General features: G+C 37.5%; 1 protein-coding gene across 7 annotated transcripts in view; it reads right to left on the minus strand.

The window, feature by feature from the left end:
- PPP3CB (protein phosphatase 3 catalytic subunit beta) overlaps positions 1-26,821 on the minus strand; it is a 45,166-nt gene extending 18,345 nt beyond the window's left edge. For 4 of the 7 annotated variants that reach the window (XM_069863525.1, XM_069863522.1, XM_069863524.1 and 1 more), the window contains exons 1-10: positions 26,616-26,820; positions 17,523-17,723; positions 15,306-15,430; positions 12,015-12,126; positions 11,011-11,156; positions 5,767-5,906; positions 5,592-5,669; positions 5,399-5,493; positions 3,761-3,886; positions 2,236-2,313 (exon numbers count right to left, since the gene is read on the minus strand). In XM_069863525.1, coding sequence (XP_069719626.1) covers positions 2,236-2,313; positions 3,761-3,886; positions 5,399-5,493; positions 5,592-5,669; positions 5,767-5,906; positions 11,011-11,156; positions 12,015-12,126; positions 15,306-15,430; positions 17,523-17,723; positions 26,616-26,685 — 1,171 coding nt within the window. In that variant the 5' untranslated portion in view covers positions 26,686-26,820. Of the gene's footprint in view, positions 1-721; positions 749-2,235; positions 2,314-3,760; positions 3,887-5,398; positions 5,494-5,591; positions 5,670-5,766; positions 5,907-11,010; positions 11,157-12,014; positions 12,127-15,305; positions 15,431-17,522; positions 17,724-26,615 lie in introns of all 7 variants that reach the window. The other 3 variants (XR_011337955.1, XM_069863523.1, XM_069863520.1) reach the window with 1 other exon arrangement.
- Between the last annotated feature and the right edge of the window lie 223 nt (positions 26,822-27,044).

The following is a 27,044-nucleotide window of genomic DNA, read 5'->3' on the forward strand; positions in this document are numbered from 1 at the left end:
AGAAACAAATTCTGAGATGCTCGTACTATTACATTCCAAAGAATTCATGTACCCTTTGGAAACGTCTGTATAGTCTAATTCATTCCCCATTATTAGAATCCTTCTCTGGAATGGACAGATTTATACAGAGAGCAAATGAATTATTAAGTAATTAATGGTCAGAATAATTTTTCTGCACAAAATAATCTACCCTGAAAATTCCAAAAACTAAGTGACAGACCATGAATCTAAGTTAATAGGCTTCTTTGTACATTCTGTATCCAGCCATCTTCAAAACTGCACATACAATCAAAAAGTGAAGGAAACTAGAAGTACTATACAAACCAGGTTTTGGAACATTTGTATAAACACATTCCATGCACAATCTTAAAAAAAAAAAGGTCACCATAAAATTATTAAAGAGCAAGACAGACAACTGAACGCTCCCTACACATGCAGGACCAAAGATAAAATTTTAGAAACAGGTCAAAGAATGAAATTCTACAAAAAAAGGAATGGAAGAAAGGAGGAAAAAAATTCATGCACAGAAAGACAGATGTCTTGGAATATGACTTCTGATAACATAATACATAAGCCTTTATAAAAATCCCATTAAAATGGGTAATAATAATAAAATGCTACATATGTCTCTCAACAGAAAGGTACTTTCTGCGTTAATACTTATACTACCAGATTCTATGAAGTCATATTTCAAAACATTCCTACTCTGTCTGGTCTGTACCTTTTTTATTGCCATATATGAGTCGCTCTTCAGATGGAGAGTCCAGAAAAAAAGGAAGTGAACGATGGAGAAAAAGGTGAGTGAGACAAACAAAATAAAGATATTTAACTTGGCAGTGGTAATAAAGAAGGAATGGACAAGAAATGTGAAAAAATAAAATGGGAAATTGCAACACTTAAGTGCATTCATAGAACAAGAAGTGGAATTGAGTGTATTGTAAAATTTGACAATAAACAAGTGAAAGCTTGAAAGTCAACATTAAAAAAAAAATCTTCACATAGAAAGATAAAGCATAGACAGTACCTAGGTGGCATTAAGATATGTATCAAGCAAATAAATTGTTAAATGAGACAGAAGAATAAAATAATTCATTCAAATTAGGAAACTGCAGCTATTGTACTTAAGACAGAGCATAGGCAATCAACTGATAACTGCACTTACGTCAGACAACCTAAATCCCAACATCCCAGAATACCGCCAAACCCTGCGCTGCAAGTGCTTGGTGTAAGTTGCTTTATGCTCAATTTAGTAGCATTACCTGAATGAAAACACACATTAACAGTTTCCAGGATCACATTTGATACTATTTCCAAGTTTTCCAGTTCCTGGCAACAATCTAAAAGGCCCCAAAGTTCCAGTAGCTCATAACCAATGCATTCCAATCTAAACCACACAGCTGCTTGGCACAACACTATTCAGCTACTAACAGCAATTATCAGACATTAAGAATGGGGTCACATCTCTAGTATCTTTATAAATGATCTTCAGTGCTCCGTAAAGGTTGCTAAAACCTTTCTTCCTCCTCTCTAACCACCAATCAAGCCACCAAATCAGTTCTATTACAAGAAAAAATGAACCAAGTCTGAGAAACTTTGAGGTGTGGCATTAAGCACTACTGTAAAAAAACAACAGAACAAAGTGTGATGTACTAGGTCTTTGTGTGCCTCTTAATCACTGTGCTACAAACACCTCCTTAACAATTTACTGTATCACAGGATTAAAGACAAAACGATGTCATAAGTTATTACATAAACACATTATACAAAGTACGTATGAAAGTTCTCCTAAATTTTATCCTTTACACTCAAACACAAGACTTACACTCATATTTCGTACCTTCTCTACAGTACTTTGCCATAGGAAATACTGTATCAACTCTCTTCTGAAGAGCAGTCACTACGTAATTAAAGATCTTATAGTAAATATATAAGAGCAAAGTCAGTTTAGTATGTTTTAATTTTAAAATGCCGAGAAATGATGAAGTTTTTCCAGAAAAAGTTTCAGTTTTAAACAGAAGTCCGATATGATTATTTGCAAAGGATACTATTACTGCTTCTTGGTCACAAACACAAAACCACAATTCCCTTTTCTGTCCCCCCAGGTGTCATTACCTAAACAAAAATGTTAAGACAATTTTCCTCAAATTCCAGGTACTGTTATACCAGTCTAATTCAACTACTGCTTCCCAGGTTATTACCATTAAAAAGATTTACATATCTTAAAGCAATCCCTACCGTCAAATTGATCTTCTCCCTCTGTCATCAGTTCATCATCAGAGCAAATGCTTAAAACGTTCACCAACATTTCTGTTACTGCATAGGAAAAAAAAAACTTATTTCATTCCCTATAGAATTTAAAATGTCCACGCACTCAAGATACAACAAGTCACCAGCAACTACAGTGAATGAACTTTTCACATCACAGCCATTGCTCAGCAATCCGGTATCAAAGATATGTGTTTTTCTTCATGTGCATTGTCATGGAATTTAAAAAGCTCTGACAAATAAGTAGGTAAGAATTATATCACCTAACAATCAAAGAACACAGCAGAGCTTTCCCTCCTGTCTTACAAGGAGTTCTTTAACATAAGAATTCTCCTCTTGTGTATTATAGCTTTCACACTAGGATAAGCACTAGAACTAGATTTTAGGTAAAACAAATATGACAACATTTTTGACTGCTCAAATTTAGGTTGAGAATGAGAAAGCTGTTCCATTCCTGGCACCTGCAGGCATGAAGCAGAAATATATCATAAAACTCTGGTGCAAACTACAAGCCTTTTCAAACTCCCTTTAACCATATCAACATAGTGGATGCAAAAAGCTTGTATTTTCATTCACCAGGAATCACCTTATTCTGCCACTCAATCTTTCCCATGTGTATCAGACTCTCTTAGTGGGATAGCCACACTAAGAAGTGTCCAAATTATTCATGTTCAGCTGCTCACTAAAGACAAAATAAATACAAACTCAGGTTTATATGACCGTAGATAAATAATCTCAAGAACACTTTTTAAAGTAATTTAAAGAGTTTTCTAGATCTCCGTTATAAGAAGGGCAGTTCCTGTCACGGAAGGATTTTAAACAGACCTAAATAGCCTCTAACCTCATTGCTTTTCAGCTGAAGACTACTTGGAGCCTCAGTGTCCTAGATTCAGAGTTATCAACTCTAGAGGGGAAAAAAAATTATCTAAATTATCCTTTTTACAAGAAAAATTATAACTGAAAAAGCTATCTTTAATGAAGGTCAGTATGCAATAACTATACAGAAAAGTTAAAATTTTACATGAACAACTCAACATAGTTTATATCTATACAAGATTAATAACATACGTAACCTAGCATTTTGTAGAATACGAACACTTTTCATATTGACTTCAAAGGCACTACCTTCACAATGCAGGTACACATGGTTAATGGAAATCGTAAAGCAGAAATATTTAACAGAAATTAATAGGTGCAGTTTTAACTATCTTGACTGAAAAAGGTGAAGAAAACAAACAAAACCTGTAGAACAAGCTGCATTTCAGCCTGTCCTTTCTCAGAAATGGCATTTTCACATGCCAAAAACCCCTCCAAACCTATTTAACAACTTCACCAAATCTTCTACGTGATAAAGACAAATACAAACACCCATTCTCACAAAAACTGTGCCATTAATCTCTCACTTGTAAATATATTGAAAAAAACCCAAAAACCTCCCCAACATCAATCCGGGAGAAATCAGGAAGATATTCACTGATGTGTAACTTTGGCCTACCTTTTTCTCCAACAAATGGCAAAGACCATGTGAAAACATCCATAAAATTTGGTAGCCAGTAAGGATGTGGAGAACAATTGAACTGACGAATATTCATCACATTGTTTTCATATTTTAATACAGCAGCTGAAAATAAAATCCAGATATTTTGAAAAGAAAGGTTAAAACTTGCAAGTACCACACATGTAAAGTCACAGGTTTGTTTCAGCTCTATTATATACTATAGACAAAATAATCCCAGAGATAGTCTATTACCTTTCTTTCACAGGATTTACAGGAATTATTTCTAATGGAGAACTTCGATTTTTTTATTGCACATGTTGCAGTTTAAAGTACTGTTTCATGTCAACATAGTTCTCTACTATCCTGTTATAGGCCTACAATGAACACAGATTTTAAAAGGTCCTGAAAAACTGCAATTTCAGAAACTCAAACAAAATCAGAACTCAGAAGAGCATCGTATCCAGTATATCCAGATTCAGGTTCTCTCTTTCATACGCGTCTTTCCACATTTTAAGTCTGGAGTTCTAGAACCTCATGAAGAAAGGGTAGCACAGAGAAACAAAATAGAAAACCAGAAGCATCCTAACGCTAAACTGCTGATTGCATTTTTCCATACTTAGCTTTTCCACACTTGCTTGCATCACACTGGGAATAGCTGACATGAGACAGGACTCTTAAAATGCTATTTCGAAAGACATGGCAAAAATATGCAAAAAGCCAGCTGAAGCTATTTTTATTTCTCCTTTATGTTACAACCAATGAAAGTAACAACAGCCCATCTTTTCTGCAATACAGTTAAAAACACCCTACGTAAGGGGCACGAGTTGGAAGGTGGTTCTTCAGAAATGGGTGGGAGAAAACGCAACGTATTTCATAGAAAAGAGGTCTTGGTTTCAAAGGACACTATTTGAACATCCGGAGATCACTCATTCATCACATACCTGGAATGCCACACCTTAATGTCCTACTTAATTTCAGCAGGCTTTATTTTTAATTATTTCTGTTGTTGAACTTTGTTCTCATCTATAAATAACACTAATTCACAGCACAGCTCTTCTCTGTAATGCTGACTTGTAAATCTTTCTCCACACCATTAAACAAGCTTCTCCTGTGCAACTTTATCTTAGGTAGAGAATGGACAAAAATTAATTCCTTCTGTTTTACAGCTCCCTAATAACACTAATGGTGATCAGTATGCCGATCAGCACTTGCTCTTTCTTTGCACCCCACACATGGCCATTATGGCCCTGTGCCACCAACACATTAGACAAACTACCCTCAGCAAGGCTGCTGGTCCATGCCTCCTTCCTTCCTTACTTAGTATAGACAACTGGAGGGGGGAAAACTGCCAGCAAAGGAAAGCCCAGCCTGACTGGAAATTACCAGGTGATATGTTCCTAAGTACCAAATAGCAACAATTTTTAGGAAGGAAACGCTTGCCCATGCTTCAAGGTACTCTTAACAGGAGACTGTCACTTATGTCACGTGCTCTTCTTCATAACATAACTTTTATTAATGGGTTTTTTTTGTCCATTAATCGCTTACCTGGCAAAAAAAATGTTGATATTAGATGACTTATGTAGTAAGACATTTTTATTTTATTATTACATAAAGTTATCAATTACAAGTTGTTACCTTTATTATTGTAGACATCCAGGTAATTGGGTGCTGAAAAAATCGTGATTAATGATGGGAACCCTGTAGTTTGACTTTTCCTGTACATTCTATAACTGCAAAATCAAACAGATTATTTTACATCATACAGCAATAAGCAATTAATTTTTATTTTACACTGTGAATAATTTCTTGAAGGACATAAAGCACTTACCCTGCATCTTGTGCTTCATGTGCTCTAATGATTGACAACAAATTATTATTTTGCAAAAATTCACAAACTGCTGGATAGCTGTAAAATGAAAACAACTGTGAGTAAAAGAAACTACCTTAATATATGCAGCAAGAGGCAGCATTAAGACATCAAATAGATCATAGCATACTCTTACCTATAAAAGTACGAGCATCCTCTGACTGTATTGTGACTGAAGTGCTCTTGTGAATTTTCATTTCCAAAGTCTTCTGAAGGATCTGACCACAATAAGTCACACATTGGTCCAAATGCTGGAGGCTCTTTGAATCTATCTAACTGTTTGAGAAGAGGCAACAGCACAAAGACTCTTTGAATATTAAATCACTAAGTTTTACGCATTTGTTAAACTACATATCCATCAATACCAAGCGTTTTTATAATAAATCCCAACCATATCAAAGAGAAGTAGTTTCTGTATATTTTTTCCTCTCCTCCTCATGAAATAAGGCAGAGGCATGCCAAAAGAACCAAACCTGTTAAGAGCAATAAGATTTATTAGTTGTAAAAAGAAGGGAGATAAATTCCAGACTGATGGATATGTGTAATACACAGTCAAATTACAGACAAGGAATAAAATGGTCCTCTTTCATGCACATGCCATATCTACCAATCTGGAGACACTACTGAGAATTAGCAAAGAGAAACAGTACAGGAAACAGGAATTATAAAAGAAAAGCATGAGTAATTAGCACTGACCAGAAGAGACTAAATATACCATCCAAAACCATAAAAAACCCAACTAAAAAAACCCTTGAAACACCCATCTCTGCAATGGATCATTTAGCAATGTGATGAAGAGGTGACTAGCTTAGCCTCTTACACTCTTTCTTGCATACAGGCTTTATTTCTCAGCTACAGCCCCGGTATAATGGGCCATAAGCATTGTGGGAGTTGTCTGTCTTTGTTTTCTCTGCTCTAGTTGCTTCTTTACAGATTTCCACTTGGAAAAACCTGCCATAGCAGCCTGCAACTTTCCTAGTAACCACAGTGAAAAGGGGCAGAGGAAAGGAGAACAGCACATTTGTTAACACAAAAGGAAAATACCCTGTTAAGTGACAGTCAATCTCTGATGTCCCAGAAATGACATTAGGTATCCCAGATTCAATGCAAAGTTTATTTGATCTTTATGCAGCTGGAGTTTGTTCACAAGATGATTTTATCCAAGAAATGTAGGAACAGTTCTTTGATGGACAGTGCATTTATCTCACTTTACCTCCCATACCTAAGATGATGACTTTGATGGTACTAGAGAACACTTAACTCTTCGTGACAGGTTCGAAGGGAGGTTTGGTGAGCACCTGGTGAATTTGAGTCTAACGGTCCATAGGAATCCATTCAAATATGGAACCAGCAGTAGTGCCAAGCTCTCTCATGCCCTGGAAAATCAGAGCTCCCGAGGCTGCCACCTGTAACATAAGTGGAGAGGTCCAGATCTTTACAAATTCCTGCCAGATAATGGCAAGGCAGGTATTAACTGAAGTTGTTGTTGGAATTTATTAAATAGTAAAAATCCAGTGGTTTAACATTTCGCACACTGGATGATAAACCCGGTATGGAATATTTCTTCCAGATTGAAGAAGTCAGTCCATCAACTTCTGCAAGTACCTGAATTTCTGTAGATTAAACCATCAAGTTTCTAAACCTCCAGCAATAAATTTGGGTCCAGAAGCTAACAGATGCATTCATACAAGGAAGATCCAACTTTTTGCCGATTCATGCTTCCTGCAACACAGAAGGCTGAAAGTCTAGAAAGCATTTCCAAGACATTTTCTTGAGTTATTCTTCAACGATGACTTTGTCCAAATGAACAGAGACGTTATAAACCAAAAGTTTTTGTTGCTGCAAGCAACTCACCTTTCCCTCAAATTACTTTCTAATAGCACTGGAATAATAACGTAGCCATCTTTTGAAGTAAGGAGATCAGTTTGTAAAAAATACTTACACATAACCACACCAAATCAGTGTCTTCTTCAGACAGTCTACCAACTGGTACAGGTCACAAGATGTCTCAAAACTTAAGGAAATGTCATCGTAAGCTACTCAACCCAGACTGCGTATATCAAATCAGAACAGCCAACTTAAGATTTTCTCTACACTGGGACTGCACAAAAGTTAAATGACATGAGTCAATTCAAAACACTTGTTACTGATTAACTATTTCTGAGTATGTTGCAACCATGACAAAACAGAATCTCAATACAAATTAGCTAAAAATCTTTCTAAATATGATTAAGGTAACTGAGAAAGACAAGTTAATTCAAGAACGAGAACCACTATACCTGATGTTAGAACAGAAACGGGTAGTACATTTTTAAACGCATACTGCAAGGTATTTGAATTTAAATTAATTTCCAGGTATGTAGTCAGGCCTACTACACTGAAATGCATCGTACCTCCACATAGATGCTGAAATTCACAAATAGCAACACTTTGGACGTAGATTAAGGTACAGCGAATTATAACTACTTTACTTCTGAATCAAAGTTCGGAAGTTTCACATACTTGAAGATAGAGACACCAGTTTTAATCAACCTGCCCTAATTTTCCTGAGAACGATCACACAGTAAAGCCTTAAAAGCAACGTGAATGCCAGTGAAGAATGGCAGATATCTTACTACTAAAGAAAAAGAAATTTCAGCAGACTACAGAAAGGAAGCAAGGTATCACGAAGGCACACTGCCAGTGGTTCTCCCACTATTTCAAGGCACTTTGCTGATCAAATATCAGCATCACCAAGTACGAAAGAAAAGAACGACCATCTGTTGTAAACGAGGAAGGAAATTCTGCCTCTCTTTTTAAATTACAAGTCCCCGTAATGCTATCGGGACACGTCTCTCCTTATAAATTACCAGGCTTAAAGTCACCATCCCTTGAACTTCGTTTCAACAGAAGTCTTGGCAATGTAAGTGAAATCAACTGAACAGCACCTCTGAGTTGACAGACGTGTCTGAAAGGGACACTCTTCACCAACACAGTCAGAATATTTGTGCCAACCAAATTCAGAGAATAAAAATTGGATTACTGCCAGTTTCACAAACTTCCATTTTCGCAGAAATAAGAATAACTTGCACCAGTTTCTGTTTAGGGTTTACTGCCATAGCTATTTTACACTAGCTGTCCTCTACTGAAAATAAGTTTATGCTAGCAAAAAAGATCATTTCATTTGTGTAGTTTAATCACATTGCTGAACGTCAATAACGTTGACAAAAGACTTTGCCCAGAAGAAACTGCACCTGCACAGAATTTTTCTTTTTTCCTTAAGCAATTCCTACACTGTAGGCAGAGCTATGACTTTCCTTCTTACGTCAGATGATTACACCTATATATGTTTACAGGGAGGACCTATTCCTAATAAGAACTTCATCAGCTAACAAACCAGAAGGCTTGTAATATAAAATCGTCTCAACCGTTCACAGAAGTCAGTTCACACACCACACTTTTACAAGTATATGATACTTTCCTAGATATAAAAAGAGCATTTGACATGACCTATTTAAATGCATTTACAATATCAATGCACACAAAGCTCTAATGCAGCTATTGAAGCAGCTGCCAACTCAGGAATACTGCCTTTTCCAAGTTACCAGATGATTCTTCAAAAAAAAAAAAAAAAAAAAAAAATAGTGCTGCCTCACATCCTAATGTAGTCCTGAGCATAACAGGAGCACATATGAAAGTACAGGCCAAGATGACAGATTCAATTTACTTGACACTTTGAAATTTGATTAGCTGCAAGACTGAGACTAAAAGAAAAATTAATCACAACCCTATTACTACAGTGGCTTTCCAAAGTGTTTTTTCCAGACTGTTTCCTTTACACTACTTTCCAAAATGCTTTGACCATGTTTCTTCTCATCTCTAACATGAAAATTGTTATGGCCTTGTAGGAATGGCACCATTTGCTTGCTTTGCTTTCCTACTTCTCTTTCTCTGCACAATGTGTATAGATGTCTGTATATGTTGGTATTTCCTCAGAAAATGCAATGTGCCTCGGTACGTTTTCCCACTTACACCACTGAGCTTGTAAACATGCTTCCTCTCTGTTTCTACCATTTTCTTCTCTCACATCATCCTGCTTGGCAGCGTAATATCTGTAAGTGAAATAAGCTGACACTCCAGCCTCTGAAATGGTCCAGTCAGTACAAAAAAAAATCTGGTAAATTCAGAAGTGACATTCAACTGGACAGCAACCCATAAATCTGAGGAGAGGGAAAGGTAAAAAAGAAAAATGGAGCACAAGTAAGGGAGGAAATGCTAAGAAAATGAGAAATACAACAAATGGAGATAAGACAAAATGGGCCATCAATATTTATATACTATAAAACCAAATTAGGTTTTTTAACTAATATTTTTAACTTCTGTCTGATTTTTAGATCTTTTTCTGAAATAGGCCCCCACGTACCTTCTTCCGTATGTGGATAAAAAACTTCTTTTTCCATCCTAATCTATAATCCCAAAGCTTTCTTAGAAATACCTATTAATATTCTAAGATGAAATCAACTACCTTTCAGTCGTTACTAGTCATAACAGGAATGGTTTTGACCTCCAAACACAGCAGTCAATATGTCAGCAAAGTTAATTAGACAAAAAGGAGTACGCAAAAAGGAAAGGGAGTTTGAAAATTCCCATCTGATAAATCTTCACCTGACTTGAGCAGTCCATGTATGCTGAAACCAAGTTATTAGAACAGACACCTCATATCTCACCTTAAAATCTTCTTCCCTTTAAATTGCACATCACTATTCGGTGTTTCCATTGTATAATTTTTAAAACTTGTTTTCAGTTTTCTTACCGATACACTCAGCATATTTATCACAGTGAGAAGCACTCCATGGCTGTTACTCATATGCCTACCAAATTTGTCATATTAAACAGCAATCTGAATTTCTATTAAATACTGCAATTTCATACAGTCTTTCAAAAAAAAAAAATCCACTTGATCAAGAGTTTAAAAAAAAAAGCTTTCAAAGAAATGTAAGAATAACTGAAATATAATATTTGATATACTAAACAACTGTAACACTACAATTAACTTCTCCAAGTTCTGTTCTGGAAGCCATGAGAATGCTAACTCTTATCTAGAAAGAAATTGAAAGCATTATTCCAACTGGGTATGAAGCTCTCTACATCTGCTACCTCTCTCAGGACATTATGTGGAGTTCTTGTGAGGCTTTTTTTGTGTATGTTTCATAACAGTCCCTGCTGTCCCAATGAGTTTTTAACTATGATACTGCTTAGCCTGCACTTCAGTTCCTGACTTACACTTCCAAAACAGACAAGAACAGAAAACAATATAGTGACAATTTCACAGACATGACTTGGTATAGCATCATAGAAATATCTGTATTTCCACTTACATTCAAATACACAAAATACTCACTCTCCTAATGTCATCTAGTGTATTAATTTCTGGTGAAAGTCCACCATGAACACAAAGAAACTGTTGATTTAAAAGAGCAGCAAGAGGGAGACAATCAAAAGCTTCCATACAAGCATCGTAGACTCTTTCTGAGTACTTTATTTTACCTACAGGAAAGAAAACACAATATATTAGGAAATCCATATTAAATGGAGGAATTAATTTAGTGGATCATAATTCTAAGAGCAAATCTCAAAGTGAATGCTTAAAAAAGCCCCAAAGCAGTGAATATTTTTGGGTTTAAATGAGCATTTCCAAACACCACAACAGCACATTTCTAAAACATCCTCTTCCAGAACTATAAACTTTTTTCATTTCTTCTTCTGTTACCTCAAGTGTGGCAAAACTATTTTTTTTAAAAAAAGACAATTATTTTGCATTATACAATTATACTGCATACTTCAGTGTAAAATGCTACTGAGAGGTTTGTGTTTTCTCATTTACACTTAAAATCTAAGAACTGCTTATATATTACATCACTTTTACCTACATCAGAGAGGGTTTTTCCAGGTCAATGATCCACTTATCACTGGATCAATACTTACACAAGCCTCCAAATGGAGGAGCAGCTTACGTGACCAGAAGAGTTCTTACCGGTAGAGCTGAAAACAGTTCCCCAAATGGAAAAATTACTTGTCAACAGGTTTTTCTTGCTAGCTTCACAATGCTGCTCAGAAAGTTAGAGCCAAGATAGCAAAATAACCTTCCTCTCTCCAGGATTTTGAAATCAGGATTGACACATCAAAATTTACTCCATAAAGTATCTTTACAGACAACACTCTTCTGCATAACTGGCATTCCAACATGGCACTTAACTGCAAGCAATTCTAAGGAAGTCAACAGGGGCCTCCAAATGTTTGCAAGACCTTAACTGAACTAAGAGAAAACATCTCCCTAGCAAAAAAACAGACTGTAAATCAGCAGATTGGAAGTAACCTAATTTTATATCATTAGACAGCACTTACATTCTTGCTTAAAGGTAAAATACTCTGTTAGGTGTCTGCATTCATGGTTGCCCCTCAAAAGAAATAACGTGCTTGGGTAGAGAATTTTCAGGACCCATAAGTACAGCACACACTGTTGAAAAAACAAAGATACCCAGTAAAATACACCAATTTATAAGAATTTTAAAATTTTTTAATGAGAAACATTACTGAGTAAAAATGTTAACAGATTAAAAGCAAGTACAGTTTAATGTGCCATTTTAATCTACAGCACTACTTCTCCGAGTCCAGTTCTGGGCATGAGTTATGGAAACTGTCTTACTTTTCCTAAGAAAAGTCATACATAATGTTGCAAAAATATTTATATTTACTGGACACTCAATACTAAAATAAACTCAGAAGAATTATAGTGCAGAACACTTTCATCTAGACAAATAATGTATGTGTTTGTGACTCCTAAAATCTGATATTATAATATGATTCTAAATAATGGCATAAGAAGGAAAGCAAGACATTTGCTAACAGAGATGGAAGAAAAAAACCTCACAAAACTATTTAATTTAATGCCAGATATGTAATTTTCAGACCATTTTGAAACTAAGAAAGTACAGAGTACACTTATTTTGTTCCCCAAAACTGGGAAACCTGTTTGTTTATTTAATGTTCAGCAAACTCAAAGAATTACTATAGTAAGTTTCCACATATTATTATTGGCAAATCAGCAGCAGAGTTGAGGACAGAGCTACAGAATGCGCTATTTTTTCAGTTTAGAATCTGTTACCACCCTGCAGCCTTGAATGCCCACAATATATTTCTTAAATTTCAGATCTGATTCTTGTTCTTTTAACTGAGCACAGAAATCCCAGAAGTTTTGGACTACGTTGTAGTCACCTGCAAGCTGTTATTGTTGCTCTTAATCAAGATAAGTACCCTAAGGCTACCATTCTTCAAAGTTGTTCTGCATAGAACAGTAAGGACATGAAGGAAGACAACAGAGGAACACTTTGAAAACCACAGCAAACATGGAGAAATGCATCAAAGACTTCTATGGTGACGTTTAGCTAAACCAATACCTGAATTTTTCTCATCTCCTATCAAAAAAATGCAAAATAGTGATTTTTCTAATGATACCACTTGCTTTCCAATGTTTCTCTAGGTCTAGAACATCCTGATATATTGCCAAGTCCCCGCAGAGAGCATAATCAGTTTCTTACAAAACAACTGCTTATCATTAAATGAATACATTAATGAATTTGGCAAAGTCTACAACTGTGAACTATTTTAGTTAAGCCAGTTTGTATGAAAAATTTATAAAAGCTGGCAACCTTGAAAACATTCAATGGAGAATTGGCAAAATAGTGCCTTCCTTTCAGTGAACAGACACTACACTTGACTGAAGTGCTGAGATTTACACGCCATTAAGTATGAAAATAATTTTTTTTTGCATTTCCTCTACTGGCATATTTATTTTTGATTATAAAATACAGACATACTAACGTCAGAGTCCTCTGTCTTGTTGCTTTTTACCAAAAAGAAGAATTCACGCACACACATATATATGAAGGACTCCATCTTGATCCCAGCAGTTTTTTATACATGATAACAGTCACATGTAATCATCCTTCCTATTAGAAGTGATGAGATTTTTTTAATTGGAAATAGGTTACTACTAAATTACCAATGCAACTAAAGGTGTTTCAGGACAGACTGATTGAAGATTTATTAGTGGAAAATCAAAATTCACTGTTTGTACATCTTTAGAAAACTTCACTTCTGTGAAAAGGCAAATATTTTACCAAAAGTATATTAAATTTCCAATCACTAAGAAAGATTTTAAAGTAACCGTAGATGAAAACTACTGGAGGTCAACTTAAACTTCCTAGATGTTAATTAAGGCAAAAAATTGTGCAGAAGAAAAATTTTTAAAGTTAAAATGGAGAAGAAATGGATGATTTTCACATAGTACCTTTTTCTTTCTCAACAGGAACACAAAGCATAACCCCATCTTTATGCACTTGCAGCAATTCAATCTCATTCAGATAATCTGCCATGTACTTCACCAATGATGCAACAGCCACTCAGAGTAGAAGAGAGCAGATTATCTCAGTGAAGACAGACAAACTTTTTAAGAACCCTGGAGTGGTTTTCCAGAGTATATTTAGCATATCTTTACATATTCCACAAGTGTATTTAGTATGTCAAACATTATATCAAAAGCAGATAAAAATCGGGTGAGGAAAATAATTGATCCTGTTCTTACTAATACATTCGAGAACATCCATCGTTTAAGTTTTTTTAAGTGTAATGGCTGAAAAGCTTTCATACTGTGTTTCAATGCACTAACATACAGTGTTGCTATGCGAATGTTCTTTTCAAGGATAATTACATTACTTGTAATCACCACGGACAGGCCAAGAGATGGAATTAATAAATAGGCAATGTCTGCTGATTTTTTTCCTTACAAACAACTTTGAGGCAATCACTCTTGTGGCATCTCCTGTTTGTGTGCCACCCCTAACAACCCCGGAAGGCACTGTGCCTGCTCTTCACAGTACGGAGCAACATGTGGCATTAGAAAAGCACATCTTGAATATAGAAATTAAGTATCACACACCATGACTTGCAAAATCCTACTTCAAATGGCACTCCATTGCATTTGGTATCTATGAAGGGATTCCAAGCTGAGGCACTTCCCAAGCTGGCTCCAGAAGAACAGTTAACTTAAAAATCATAGTTCTTAAACTAAGATATATGAATAAAAGAATATTTCTGGAATGTAGCATACTTCATAAACATGCTGAAAATTAAAAAATTATTTGAATTCAAAATACCCGAAAAAATAATGACAGAAAAACAGGTCATCCTTACAGAGTATCTGTAATTGCCCTCAGAATTTCAGTAAAGAAAAATATTAATAATTATTTTTTTAAAAGTAAACTTAATCTACTTTATAAACAGCCATAACAAACTAAAATACCTTGCAGTCATGACTCACCTGTTCTCCACAATCATACAAACAGACCTTCCTGCACATTACCAGAGAAGCAGGATTATGTATAACACTACAGAATTCAACTTTTTAAAACTAACTGAAGAAAGAGGAGGAAGAGTGAGCAATTCTGGTGATTTCAATAGGACAGTCCAAATGGCTGGTCAATATCCTCCTGTAAACAGGCTTTTGTCATAGGAGAAAGCACAGCAAGGAAGAACACATTCTCATGTTGAAGCAGGCCTAAAATTTCATTTGAAAACCTCTGTTAAAGTGTGCTTATAGAAAAATTTAGGACAAAACAGATTAATATATTCAGTTACCTCTATACTAAAATAACCTCTGTCTACATAGTCACCGAGGAAGAGGTATCTTGTGTTAGCAGGTGATCCTCCCACTTCAAACAGCTTCATTAGATCAAAGAACTGGCCATGAATATCACCACACACTGCAAGCAAAAATTTTGGTCAAATTAATTTTTAAAAAATCTAACAGAGAAGTTACCAAGATATAGTTAAGTAAACAGACACAAAATACTTCTAGGTAAGAGGAGAGGCAGTAATAGAGCAGGAATAACAGCAATTTTGAAGCTTCCCCCATCGCTTTCCATTAAGTCCTCGCTACTTGTGACAGTGCTGATGGCAACAGCCCTGTTTGAGTCTACAAGATTGTGCAATATTTTTCAAAAACAGTTAATGCACTGAGCATTGAGGCCTTGAAACTTGTCAGCATCTCTCTGCTGTATTCCCCAACCCCTTAGGCATCTCTGCAAATTCTCCTTGATACGTGTACTTGAAAATGCCTGCTGCCTCACAATGATTTGCTGCATCCATGTGGGACTGAGAAAAGAAGAGAGTATGCTTTTGTTTCTGAGTCGGACTAACACAATTTTTAATATCATCTTATCTTCTCTTTGCTCAGCTACTTTCCCCCTTTGAATAACCGTGTTCACTATTTCAACAGAGGATATTTCTTGTGGTTTTAGAATGTGAGAGAGGACAAGACCTGTGGCCAACAGCCTAAGGCAGCAGTGCCACAGAGAGACGAGGAGAGACGTGGAAGAGCACACAACAAAGCCAGGCCACCTCATAATTTAAAAGCAAATAAATTAAAATGTATGGAAGAGACAACTGTTCCTAACTCCTCATTCCCACAGGAGTTCCCAGCTCAGTGGAAGTCAGGAGCTGCCTTCTTACTTCTGCATGAGGTACTGCTGATAGCAACTAACAGAAATTTGAGAGACTATGCCTTCCACTGACGCAAAACGTCACCCATCAACTCATGAACAGTATCTGCTGCCTTCTCAGAGTTTATCAGTAAATTCTGGGGGAAAAAAAAAGTTGTTCTAACTTTGGAAAGAAATATTGGATATGGCACACCACACTTTAAAGGTTGTTATTTCCTTGGAGCAGATCGTTTGTCAACATGATCTGCAAAATATTAGACTAAATAGAATGTGTCCTCTTTTATGTCACTTTTCTTAAGATTCTACTCAAACACTCCAAGAACTTTCCTTCTTTTCCAGCTGTCAATAAACCAATAGCTATGGGAAACTACCAGAATAAAAATTCCAAACATACAGACAACAACATAGTTTTGAACTCCATCTGGAACTCCAAAAGACTTTGAGTTCAGTCGGCCACTTAATGGATTCCACCATTCTAATCACTCATTTTTTAAAAATGTCAGTAATTATGATGTGCTGTTTAAATGTTTTCATGTACTCAACACTAACAAAATAACGCAAGCTGATGCCCTAAAATAAGCTTTTTAGATGCTGATTTTATATAGGTCCATGTGGAAGAAAATACATTCAAATGAAAGAAAATCTGATTTAAACACAAGAAGTAAATCTATTTTCTTAATCATAAATAACAGACATGCAATGCTAACTATTTTCTATGGCTCTAGATTGTTTAGAAATAAAACTACTGAAGGACACCAATTCTACCATTCACCAGGTCAAACAGAAATGGAACTAATCAAACCATGAAAATAATCCAAAAATCCCAAGAGTCAGTTTTGTATTGCAGTGGAACTCGTCCTAGCACGTTAAAGATGCTAAAACAATCGTTCAGCACTTTCCAGTACTATGACTCTCACAAGAACATGGTTTTACCTACAGAAGAATGACAAGTGTATTTTTCACTCAGAATCCCAGCTCACAGCATTTGCTTCTCTTTACATATTTAGATTTCGGGGTAATTCTGAGTCCATTTTTCTATTCCAGTTAGATGTCTTTATCCCCACTTACAACACTGCAGGAATTAGAAATTCATCAACATTTAACTAGTTTCTATTTTGTCATTTTAATACAATCATACTGGTTTTTTTCAACAGGTTTAATGCCTTCATTCTGCAAAATAATGTGCACCCTGTTTTTTCAGATCACCTGAGTACTGTTAAGCAAACGCAGTTGTGAAGGATAGTTCAATAATATTACGCAGAAATTTTATTTTAGCAATTTCTATGACAAACTCTACTAGTGAAAAAATGTGTTTTCAAACTTAATAACAAGTTAAATTATCGAGAAATATTACCTGTAATTGGAGCTTCAACTTCTATCATAGTTTTTTCCCTCCGTAATATTGCAGCACCCTCATTGATGATTCTAAGTGCAATTTCTTCATCCACTCGACCTTCTTTTATTAAGTGGTTCTTCAAAATGTCAACCCTTGGTCTTCCATCTGTGTCAAACACTTCTTCAGACGTCAAGCGGTGCGTTGGTGGAAAAGGGACAGCTGGCATTCAAAAAAGGAGAAACAGTAGTTACAACAATGTTATTTTAAAAATACTCTCCATCTAGGACTGGGTCTATCAGGGAATAGCTGCTCTCCAAAGTAGCAAATCTGTCTTTCAAGCAACTCAAAGATATCACTAAAAGCTGAATGGAATAGTGCTACCCGTGTATGTATTTAAAAGATTAACATCTATAATGTGCAAGCTTGCAGAAACTATAAAACAGAGTGAGAAGGCACAATAATATGTTCAACATCTGGAAGAGACAGAACTGCCCTTGCCCTGACATTCTCAGAAGGACTCAACAAGTACTGGGGATGCAGGTGACCCATTTAATATCCACAGAGACCTGCAAAAAGTATTTGAAACCAAATCCATCATCAAAGACACCAAAAAAACCCCCAAAAAACCCAAACCCAAAAAAACCCCCAGCCAAACAAAAAAAACCCACCCAAACAAATCCAAAGCTATCAAGAAAAGGATATGATACTACTTAAAGGACTAGTACTAAGAAAGGCATTATTGACCTCTTCTTTATGACAGATCAGATATATTTCAGGGGTTCTAAGCACATGCCAAACGAAATTGTGTTCCCTTGATAAAGTTCAAATTCTTTAAATTAATATACTTACAAAGACTCAAATTAAAAACTCTACATAACCGTGGCTTATCCACAATATCTAAAAATCACAAGTGTTAGTATCGGAAGTAGGACTGCACCTGTAAAGTTACACTTGCCTCATGAAAAAATAAGTCTTATAAGTAGTTCCTCAGAGAATAACAAAACCCTTTTCACAGAATACATGTATTTTCCTATTGTTCAGGAAGGATTTTTTTTAGAATAAACTTCAGAGAAAACAGAATTACTAAAGATTTTATCTGCATCACTCAGTCTGAATAAAACAAAAGCACTATAAAACCTGTTTCCTTCCATTTTATACAATAATTTTCATCTCAACAAGTTAACACTATATTTAGAGCTTGTATCTTTGAAAAATATTACAAATAACATATTTTAATAGGTTAATGGTGACAATTTTTGAAGCATGCAGATAATTTCTGCAAACTAATGGGTTTAATTAAACCTCTGATGAAGTAGTAATGGAATGTTATAGCCCAAGGAAAAAGAATTGCAGCATGATGTATTCCAAGACAGAAGCATAATCCATGTTTCAAAGTCTTTGTGCACAACCTGCACTCCTGGGACTGTAATAGAATGGTAATTAAGAGGAATTACCTGAAGGAAATAACATGGTGTTGGTCATTAAAGGATTCCCTTCTTCCACTTCCAGCAAAGCTAAGCAACATAAAGGCATTTAGACGTGAACCTCTAAAGAATACATGCTACAGTACAAAGTAACAGACTATATTCTGCTAATGAAGTATAGCTGTTTGTAACAAAGATAACACACCATGATTTACAACAACATACAACATTTTCTAAAAGAAGCCATTGCTTATTAGTCATAATTAATCAATTTCACTTGTAAAATTTCTGTGTATGATATAACTATATTGATTCAAAAATTTAAACAGTAATGCCAGAAAAAAACACTGAGTAGCCTTTAGGATTTGTTAACAAAGAGTTTTTGATAATTTTTATTACTATTTATACACGCATTAACAAAAAAATCACTGCTCCTTTATACTGCAGTGCTACTTGAGAGACATCAAAAGCAAAACCTCTAAACTTGCAGTGATTTCTACAAGCCTTTGGGTACACTTACACCTTGCAATAAAGCAAACTACAGAGATCCAAAAGTTGGCACCAATCTGAATCGGTAACTTCACACTATATTGTAAAGAGGTTCAAAAGCAGAAAAACTGCATTAGCATGGCACTTCACCCCACACAACAATCCCTGCTGAGCAGCACGGCATGGCAGCTAACACAAACAACACTATGTCAGACCCAAAGCAGATCTCACACTGCCTAGTAACTGAACACAACAGGAGCTGCTAGTAAAATCTTACATGCAGATACTGTAAATTTAAGCCACACTGATCTATACACCTGTTCGAAAATCCTTGGTTAAATCTGGCTTCAATCAGAGATGCTTTGTTGGAACAGGCTCGTGAAACAAGGCAATATTAAAGCCTCTAGTCCAGTGGCAGGAAAAAGTACCAGGAATCAACTGTACAAGGCACTGGACATCCACAAGCAAAGTATGGTCTGCTCATAACATCTTAAAACTTATACAGTCCTTTTACTTTGACAGTGAAAGAAAACAAGCCACCTTTTCCTTTATAATTAGGACCCCATGACACAAGCAAAGAACTCAGCTTTAGATGTAAAAGCACGCTCCACGTCCTAGATTTCATTTTCTGTTTCAAGAGTGGGTTTGATTTCACAGAAAAAGCCTCAGCTCACATTACTAAGGTTACTGAACACAGACACTGTGTTTGTAAAGGATTTGTAGGTTTGGTGGGAGGCAGACATGAAGCAGTACATAACATTTGTCACCACTAAGTGCAATCAACACAACCATGGTGTTCTATGAAAAGAACGGCCAGCATCCTTCATTTTGCCAGCAGGTTTATCACCACAGTAGCACAGCTGACTACAGTTTTTCCGTCTGGCCAGGTTTTGTGGGCTTTTGATTTTGTAAATGCATTGCTGTCTATGCATTGTCACTCAGGAGAATCACAAGGCCCAACACCTAGCTCAATCTTCAGTCTGTCTCCAGAGTTTTCACACCACTGCCAACATCTATACAGGAAAAAGCAGCACCCATGACTGCGATGAGGACAGAATACACCCAGTTTTCTTTCCACACTGGTCAGAACAGGTTTGAAAAGAAATAGCATAAAGACATCACAGTCAGTCTATGGACCAGCAACCCTGAAAATATTAGCTAAGCGCAAATACAGTGCCTACCTGAAATAGGAAGCTAGAATCAAGAGCCATCAAAAGATACAAGTTACCCAATTCATCCCAAACAAGAACACACAGATTCAGCAAAGTCAGTTTCTTGCAAATTAGGGCATTTTTCCTAAATGCCACAAAAACTCTCTACTTAAGCTTCTTTGAATGCACACTACCTGCTATGTTAACTATTTCAGAAGCAAGGAAAAATGACCCATGTATCTTGAAAGCCTACAAAAGCACTGCAGGCACTATTTATTTTATCCTTACCTACCATATACTTACAGTCTTAAAAGTTTCATAGAATTTTAGATCTCAAATAAAACTATAGATACACCTAGTATGCCACAGTGCCTTCATCTTTTATGCTGTCTGTGTCATTCTTCAATTAATTTGCTTAATGCTTTTGAAAGTTTCTCTCAAGAGAAATACAGTTATTTGAAAAATATTTAGAGATGCTCCTCCCATTAAAATTGCTGTAGTGTGTTACACCAGAAAGTTATTTAGTGCTTCAATATGCTCTGCAATGCTGGATTCACAGGCCTTTCCCTTCTCATGCTCTCTGTTTTCTAAACATAGTGGTTTAAAGGTTTTCTCAAGAGTTGCATCCAGAACGCCGAATTTATGGTCACTGGTAGAACTATTTTTCACTATTTTGTCCACACCCTGAACAGATACTTTTACAGTTTTTAACTCCACTGCACCTTATCATTACAAATTCCACAATTTTAATTACATATCATATGAAAAAGTGTTTAATCTTTCATTTTTTCCATTTCTGGAAAGTTTTGCTCAGTACCGCATTTTTCCTTTTCACATGGAGACAAGAATTATAGCTGTTTCTTGCTCAACTTTTCCACTAAATGCCATTCACAATGCAAGCAGTAGCTAACTCTATACCTTACACCCCTTCCTAAGTCACAGATTTCTCATCTTTGTTGCTCTGCCCTGCATGAAGCCACTCTGTGCCTCTGAACATACCTTTAGATAAAGAGAGCCACGAAGAGAGACCAAAATACCAAGCTGCTGTTTGAGATCCACATATAACACAAGATACAAGTAATGCCACCATGGTGGATTCTCTTTTTTCCAGAATATTATCCATATAGCTCCTAATGTTTCTTTCCTGAGTTCACTGCCCTTTATATTTAAGCAAGCATCGTTCTTTCCTTTGTGGAGTCTACTCTGCCTTTAACAGAACAGCACCTCCTGCAACATCTTTGCCCAGGCACTCAGTCTAACAAGAGCCTTCTGGAACACCTCTGCAAGGCTATTCTCCTGAGTCAGTGTAATTACTTGCCACTCACTCTGTTTTCTCAATAACTTCTGCATACATTTGAAGAGTACAGGCATCATACGTTAACCTCCCTCAATCACGGAGGCTCATTATCTATTAGCACCCCTTCTTTCCTAACTAATGTTGATCCAAAAGAGAGTATTCCCTTTTTGCCTCCTTTAAAGGCTCCGATGAAGAAACCTGATGAATAGTTTTGCCTGGATCAATCAGCTCCTCCAAAATACCATAACAATTTCACTTGATTTCCATCTATGAAAATGGTTCCAGCTCCTCTTTAATAGTGTATTTCTCTAGGGATGTAGTTAGTCCACTCTTTCCTACAAGCGCTGCGAGTCTGCTTATGTTACTTACTGATCTACAGCTCTCCAGTTAAGCCTCAAGCTTTTAAAAAAATGCTGCCATGCTCCATTTCTCAGACTCAGAAGATGAATTGTGCCACAGGCTATGGAAAACAAATCCACAATTCTGCACCGAAAAAACCCAAAGAATTCCCATAGATCCATTAGACAAATATCTTCTCATCCAGTAGTATTTTCTTGAACATTTGTTTTGTAGATGTTCTGAAACCTCTTACATTTCAATGAGGCAATTCCTTGGTTGCATTCAGCAACAAGAATTGACTTGTGTGAAAGAGTCCTTAGTTCCTTACCCAATAAACACAAATGAAAGCAGTTGCCAGATGTTTCTGCTCTCACCTTACCTTCCCTTCCCAAGCCCTGACTACCAACTGACCCTACTGAAATTAAGGCAGGCTTCCATTCTGAGGTGGGATTTAGGGGTTTTGTTGTTATTCTTAAGATCCACTCAATCCAACCAATCCCTCCAGGCCAGTCAAACACTAACTTATCAGAGTTCAGTTCCATTCCATTGTCCCTCCCAAAAGAAAACTGTGATTTATTTATTTAAGTCTGACCTTTTAATACTCTCTTTACTCTCATACTTTTCTGTATCATTTAGAATAATTTCCAACTAGCAGTATAAAGGCATTCCAAGTGCCTTATAATATTTTTAATATAGCCTTCATGCTGCCTGTAGCATTTATCCTTTTACTTGATCTTTTTTTACGAGGCTCTGAATTTTAAATACTGCAAACATCTCTTCTTCTCCTACATGGAAATAACTGTTAAAAAGTAGCTATTACTGTCTTCATTTTGGGACCCTGCTCAAGGCTATGAGTGCTTCTCTTTGGGATTCTCTGAAGAGCTGTTTCCATAAGCTACCATTTAATATCCAAAACAACTGCTCACCAAACAAAGACCATACCATGACTTTTATCCAAAACAGAGGAACATGGAAGCCTCTCTCTTCCATAGGAACAGACATCATCTCCAAATTTAGCACAAAATATCCACTAGCTCAGCACAACAAGATCCTGTGGACTGCTCCCCGAAGCTCAGTGACACACGTAGTGAACAAAGTGCAGTGCCAGGGAGGACAGACGAACTCCAAGGCCCTGGTGCTCTTCCTGCAAAGCAAAGCCAATGATGGCTCGGCCCTGCCTTGCTCAGGACGGCTCTATCCAACTGCCCGAGTTTACAAGCACTTATTCCTCCCCCTCCAAAAACTCTTTACTACAAGGTAGCTGTTTTAGGAGGAAAGATACAGAACAAGGACAAATCTAAAGTATGAAACTCACATGCACTGAAAGGTCAAATGCACTGACTGAAATCAGTCAATTACCATAAAAAAAACAAAAAGAAAAGGGTAAATCCAACCCCAAAAGAACCAGATACCAGTTAAATACCAGTGACAGTTAAAATAAAAAAAGGCTTCTTCACTCCCTCTGTGATTTTGATAGAATAGAGGAAAATGTTATCTCCCACAAACCATTTAAACACCAAGCATCATTCTTTAAAGGTGAAGAGGGTGCCTTAGTGAACAGTTAATCAAGAGAACAGGTGCATTTTCTTATCTCTAGTAAAAATGCAGTAATAAAAGCCTGGCCACCAGACACCCTTTGGGAACCAAGTATCAAAACCTGATTTTAGACATTTCAATTCCATAGCTAACAGTTTATAGGAAGTGCTCTAAATGCAAATTACCTAGACAACTTAAGTAAGCCATAAAAAGAAAAAAATTGAGCTTTTTATATACTTTAAAAGTGATCAATGCTCTTAGATGATACAATTCATATTTCGGAAGGTATGGCAGACCAACACAGCTAGACTATACAGACTGCATACGTAAAGCCATTACTATATTAATTATGTCTATGTCTAATCAGACCACCACGTCTGATAATCTTTCAGATATCTTTCTAGACATACGCACTTCCTACTAATTGCTAAATACAAAGGTCAAAATATAAAGAGGGGCACATCCTAATTATTATCCTATTTTATTGAAAAGATTTATTACTGATGATAGAGTAATATGTCAACATATGTTCTTAGTGGTAAAGGATTTAATTTCTTGTGGTCTCTGAAACATAACAGTTTCTGCTATTTTTTTCCCCTCTTCTGGTAATATAAAGAAAGAAAATAAAACTCAAACTAGAGCAAGAGATGAAACAATACAAGCATCAGGAAGCACGAAGTCCTGAATTCACATTTAGTCCTAGTATATGGAGAACATAAAAGCTGAGCTATGGACCACTACAAAGGCACACAAAAAAATATTGCTATGTTTTCTTCTGGCTGTACTCAAGGTCCTGAGACATTATAAATTAAATGTCTCAGCAAGGAGAAAAGAGAAAGCCTGGGTGTCTCAAGGATGTTTTTTCATGGGAACAAAACTGGCACACACAAACAAGTAAGATCTTCACAACACTTTCACACTTTTTTTCCTCTTATAGTGGACTACATTAAACAAAATAAATATGAAAGCTTATTTCCCTAAAAAAAAATCTCCAAATGTTATTCCAGTAAATAAATTCACTAATAATTATCAATTAATAACGTCATACTTAGGAAAAATGAGACAATTTCTGCAACAATTAATAAGCATTACAGAAATTGAAAATATAAGCCATTATACAACCATTTGAACCATTGTCTTAATGGTTTCATCAGCATGCCTGGTCCACACATTTCTAGCGCAAACAATTAATGCTTCTAGGTCCCTTGGTACACGGTATTGCCTCGACAAAAGCAGAGGGTCCACATTAAGAGAGTATCGACATATCTGTAACCTATTCATCATACTACAGGTAAGAATATGGTAAACATTCCTTGGTACGTGAGGCGACGTAGCTGTCATATTTTAACATGATTTCAGCACATTTATATATGTTGCATGGGCACTCCCACTCAGCACTGGCATCGCCCGCAATCCTGCACCCCTGGGGTCGCTGCCTAGAAAAATATTTCCAACTGCACTGCATCTGATGAGGGGGGCGGGGGATGAACCAAACCTCTCTGCCCTTCAGATCAAGAACACAGGCAGCTTGGCACAGCTGTCCGTGCTTTCTCCAGAAGCCGGTGATTCAGCAGGATAGGTATGGACAGGACAGGTCAGCTGCAGGAACAAAAATATGCTGCTCTATGAACATTTAACTGGTTGTAGTTACATCAGACGAAGCTCCCAAAGCCCAATTACCTTTACAATACTTCTGGATCCTAGACACACAGGTTCAAGCAAATACAGTCACCCCAGGCTGTTAGAATGGAGCAAGCTTTAACTATGATTCCCAACAGCCTGATGCACAGGTCATGCTGAACAAGCCAAATTATTAAGTGACTGGAAATCAGCAGGTTTGCCGGCGCACTACAAAGTATCTAATGTCTTACCATTAGTTCTCTTGCACTGTCTGAAGAACTGTGTTATAACAAATTGCATTAAAGGTACAAAAATCCAGCAAGTCTAAACACTATGCTTTAAAGTAGTGCTAATGATATGAGTTTCCAATCAACTAGTTTTAATATTTTCTGATTTTACTCTTACAATTTGTTCAAACAAATCAACAGGTTAAGCAAATCAAAACGAGTAACAACCTAATGCAGCTTTCCAGCTCTACTGGAAAACATGCCGACTTCCAAAACATACTATGGGATTCCAAGGATTTAATTAAGACCTGCTGAAGACAAACACATCCTTTTTATAATAGGTGGGGGGGAAGCTGGGGGGTGTCTTGAGAAAGGAAAAGTTAACCAAACAGATCCCCACCCCTTGGAAATCAGTCAGACGCTACGTTCCTAGGAAGCAAAGCACGTTGTGTAAAGCCGTAAGTCCCAGCAGCCCAGCTCTGCTACCACCAGTGTCCACTGTGGTCAAATATAGTTCAATAACAAAAACTTTGCGAACAAAATGAAGTTATCTGCAACCTGAGCGCCCGAAGGCCGGCAATTCCTTGAGGCATTACCCACGGCACCCTCTAACCTGGCAATTTAGACCCCAAGTGTCTTAGGACACTAAAGCTGCAAAAGGCTGCTTCTTCGCTCTGAGAGTGGGAAGGCACCGGCACAGGCTGCCCAGAGCAGTTATGACTGCCCCGTCCCTGGAGGTGTTCAAGGCCAGGTTGGATGGGCCTTGGGCAGCCCGGTCCAGCGGGAGGGGGTGGAACCGGACGGGCTTCGAGGCCCCTTCCAACCCAAACCGCCCTGCAATTCTACGATTCTTCCCCCGGGCGCTGAAGCGGCGCTGGCGGAGCGAGGACCTCTGGCCGCTAGGCTCCCTCAGGCTTCCCGCAGCCGCTCCCGGCGCTCTCCTCTCCCCCCGGCCCGGCGCTGAGGGGCTCCGCGGGCCGCTCCCACCCACGCCGCAGGCAGCCATGTTCGCCGCGGGCCGCGCTCACCCTTGACGGCGCGCTCGGCGGCGGCGTGCGGCGGCAACAGCAGCACGCGGCTCCCCTCCTTGGCGGACATCGCTGGGCGCTGCGGGGCGCGGGCGGCTCCAGGCGCCGCCTCCTCCTCCTCCTCCTCCGCCGGCGGAGGGCGCGGCGCGCGGCTACGGGCGCCCGGCGGCCCCGCGGAACATGGCGGGCGAGGCGCGAGGCGCAGGCGCGGCCCGCCCCGCCCCGGCGTGCCGCGCGCCACCATGGAGAGCTCCGCGCGCGCGCCCTGAGGCGCCGCCGCCATCTTGGGGGGGGCGGCTCTCTCAGGGAGGAGACGTTCTTCCTCTTGGGAGAGCGGGGAAACAAATTAAAACATGGAAGATAAAAAGGGAAAGTTGCGAAATGAACCCTAGTGAACCCCGAACAAAATTTTTCACCGAAAGGATCATG

This window comes from Phaenicophaeus curvirostris, chromosome 9, assembly GCF_032191515.1.
Source record: "Phaenicophaeus curvirostris isolate KB17595 chromosome 9, BPBGC_Pcur_1.0, whole genome shotgun sequence".
Taxonomy (NCBI): domain Eukaryota; kingdom Metazoa; phylum Chordata; class Aves; order Cuculiformes; family Cuculidae; genus Phaenicophaeus; species Phaenicophaeus curvirostris.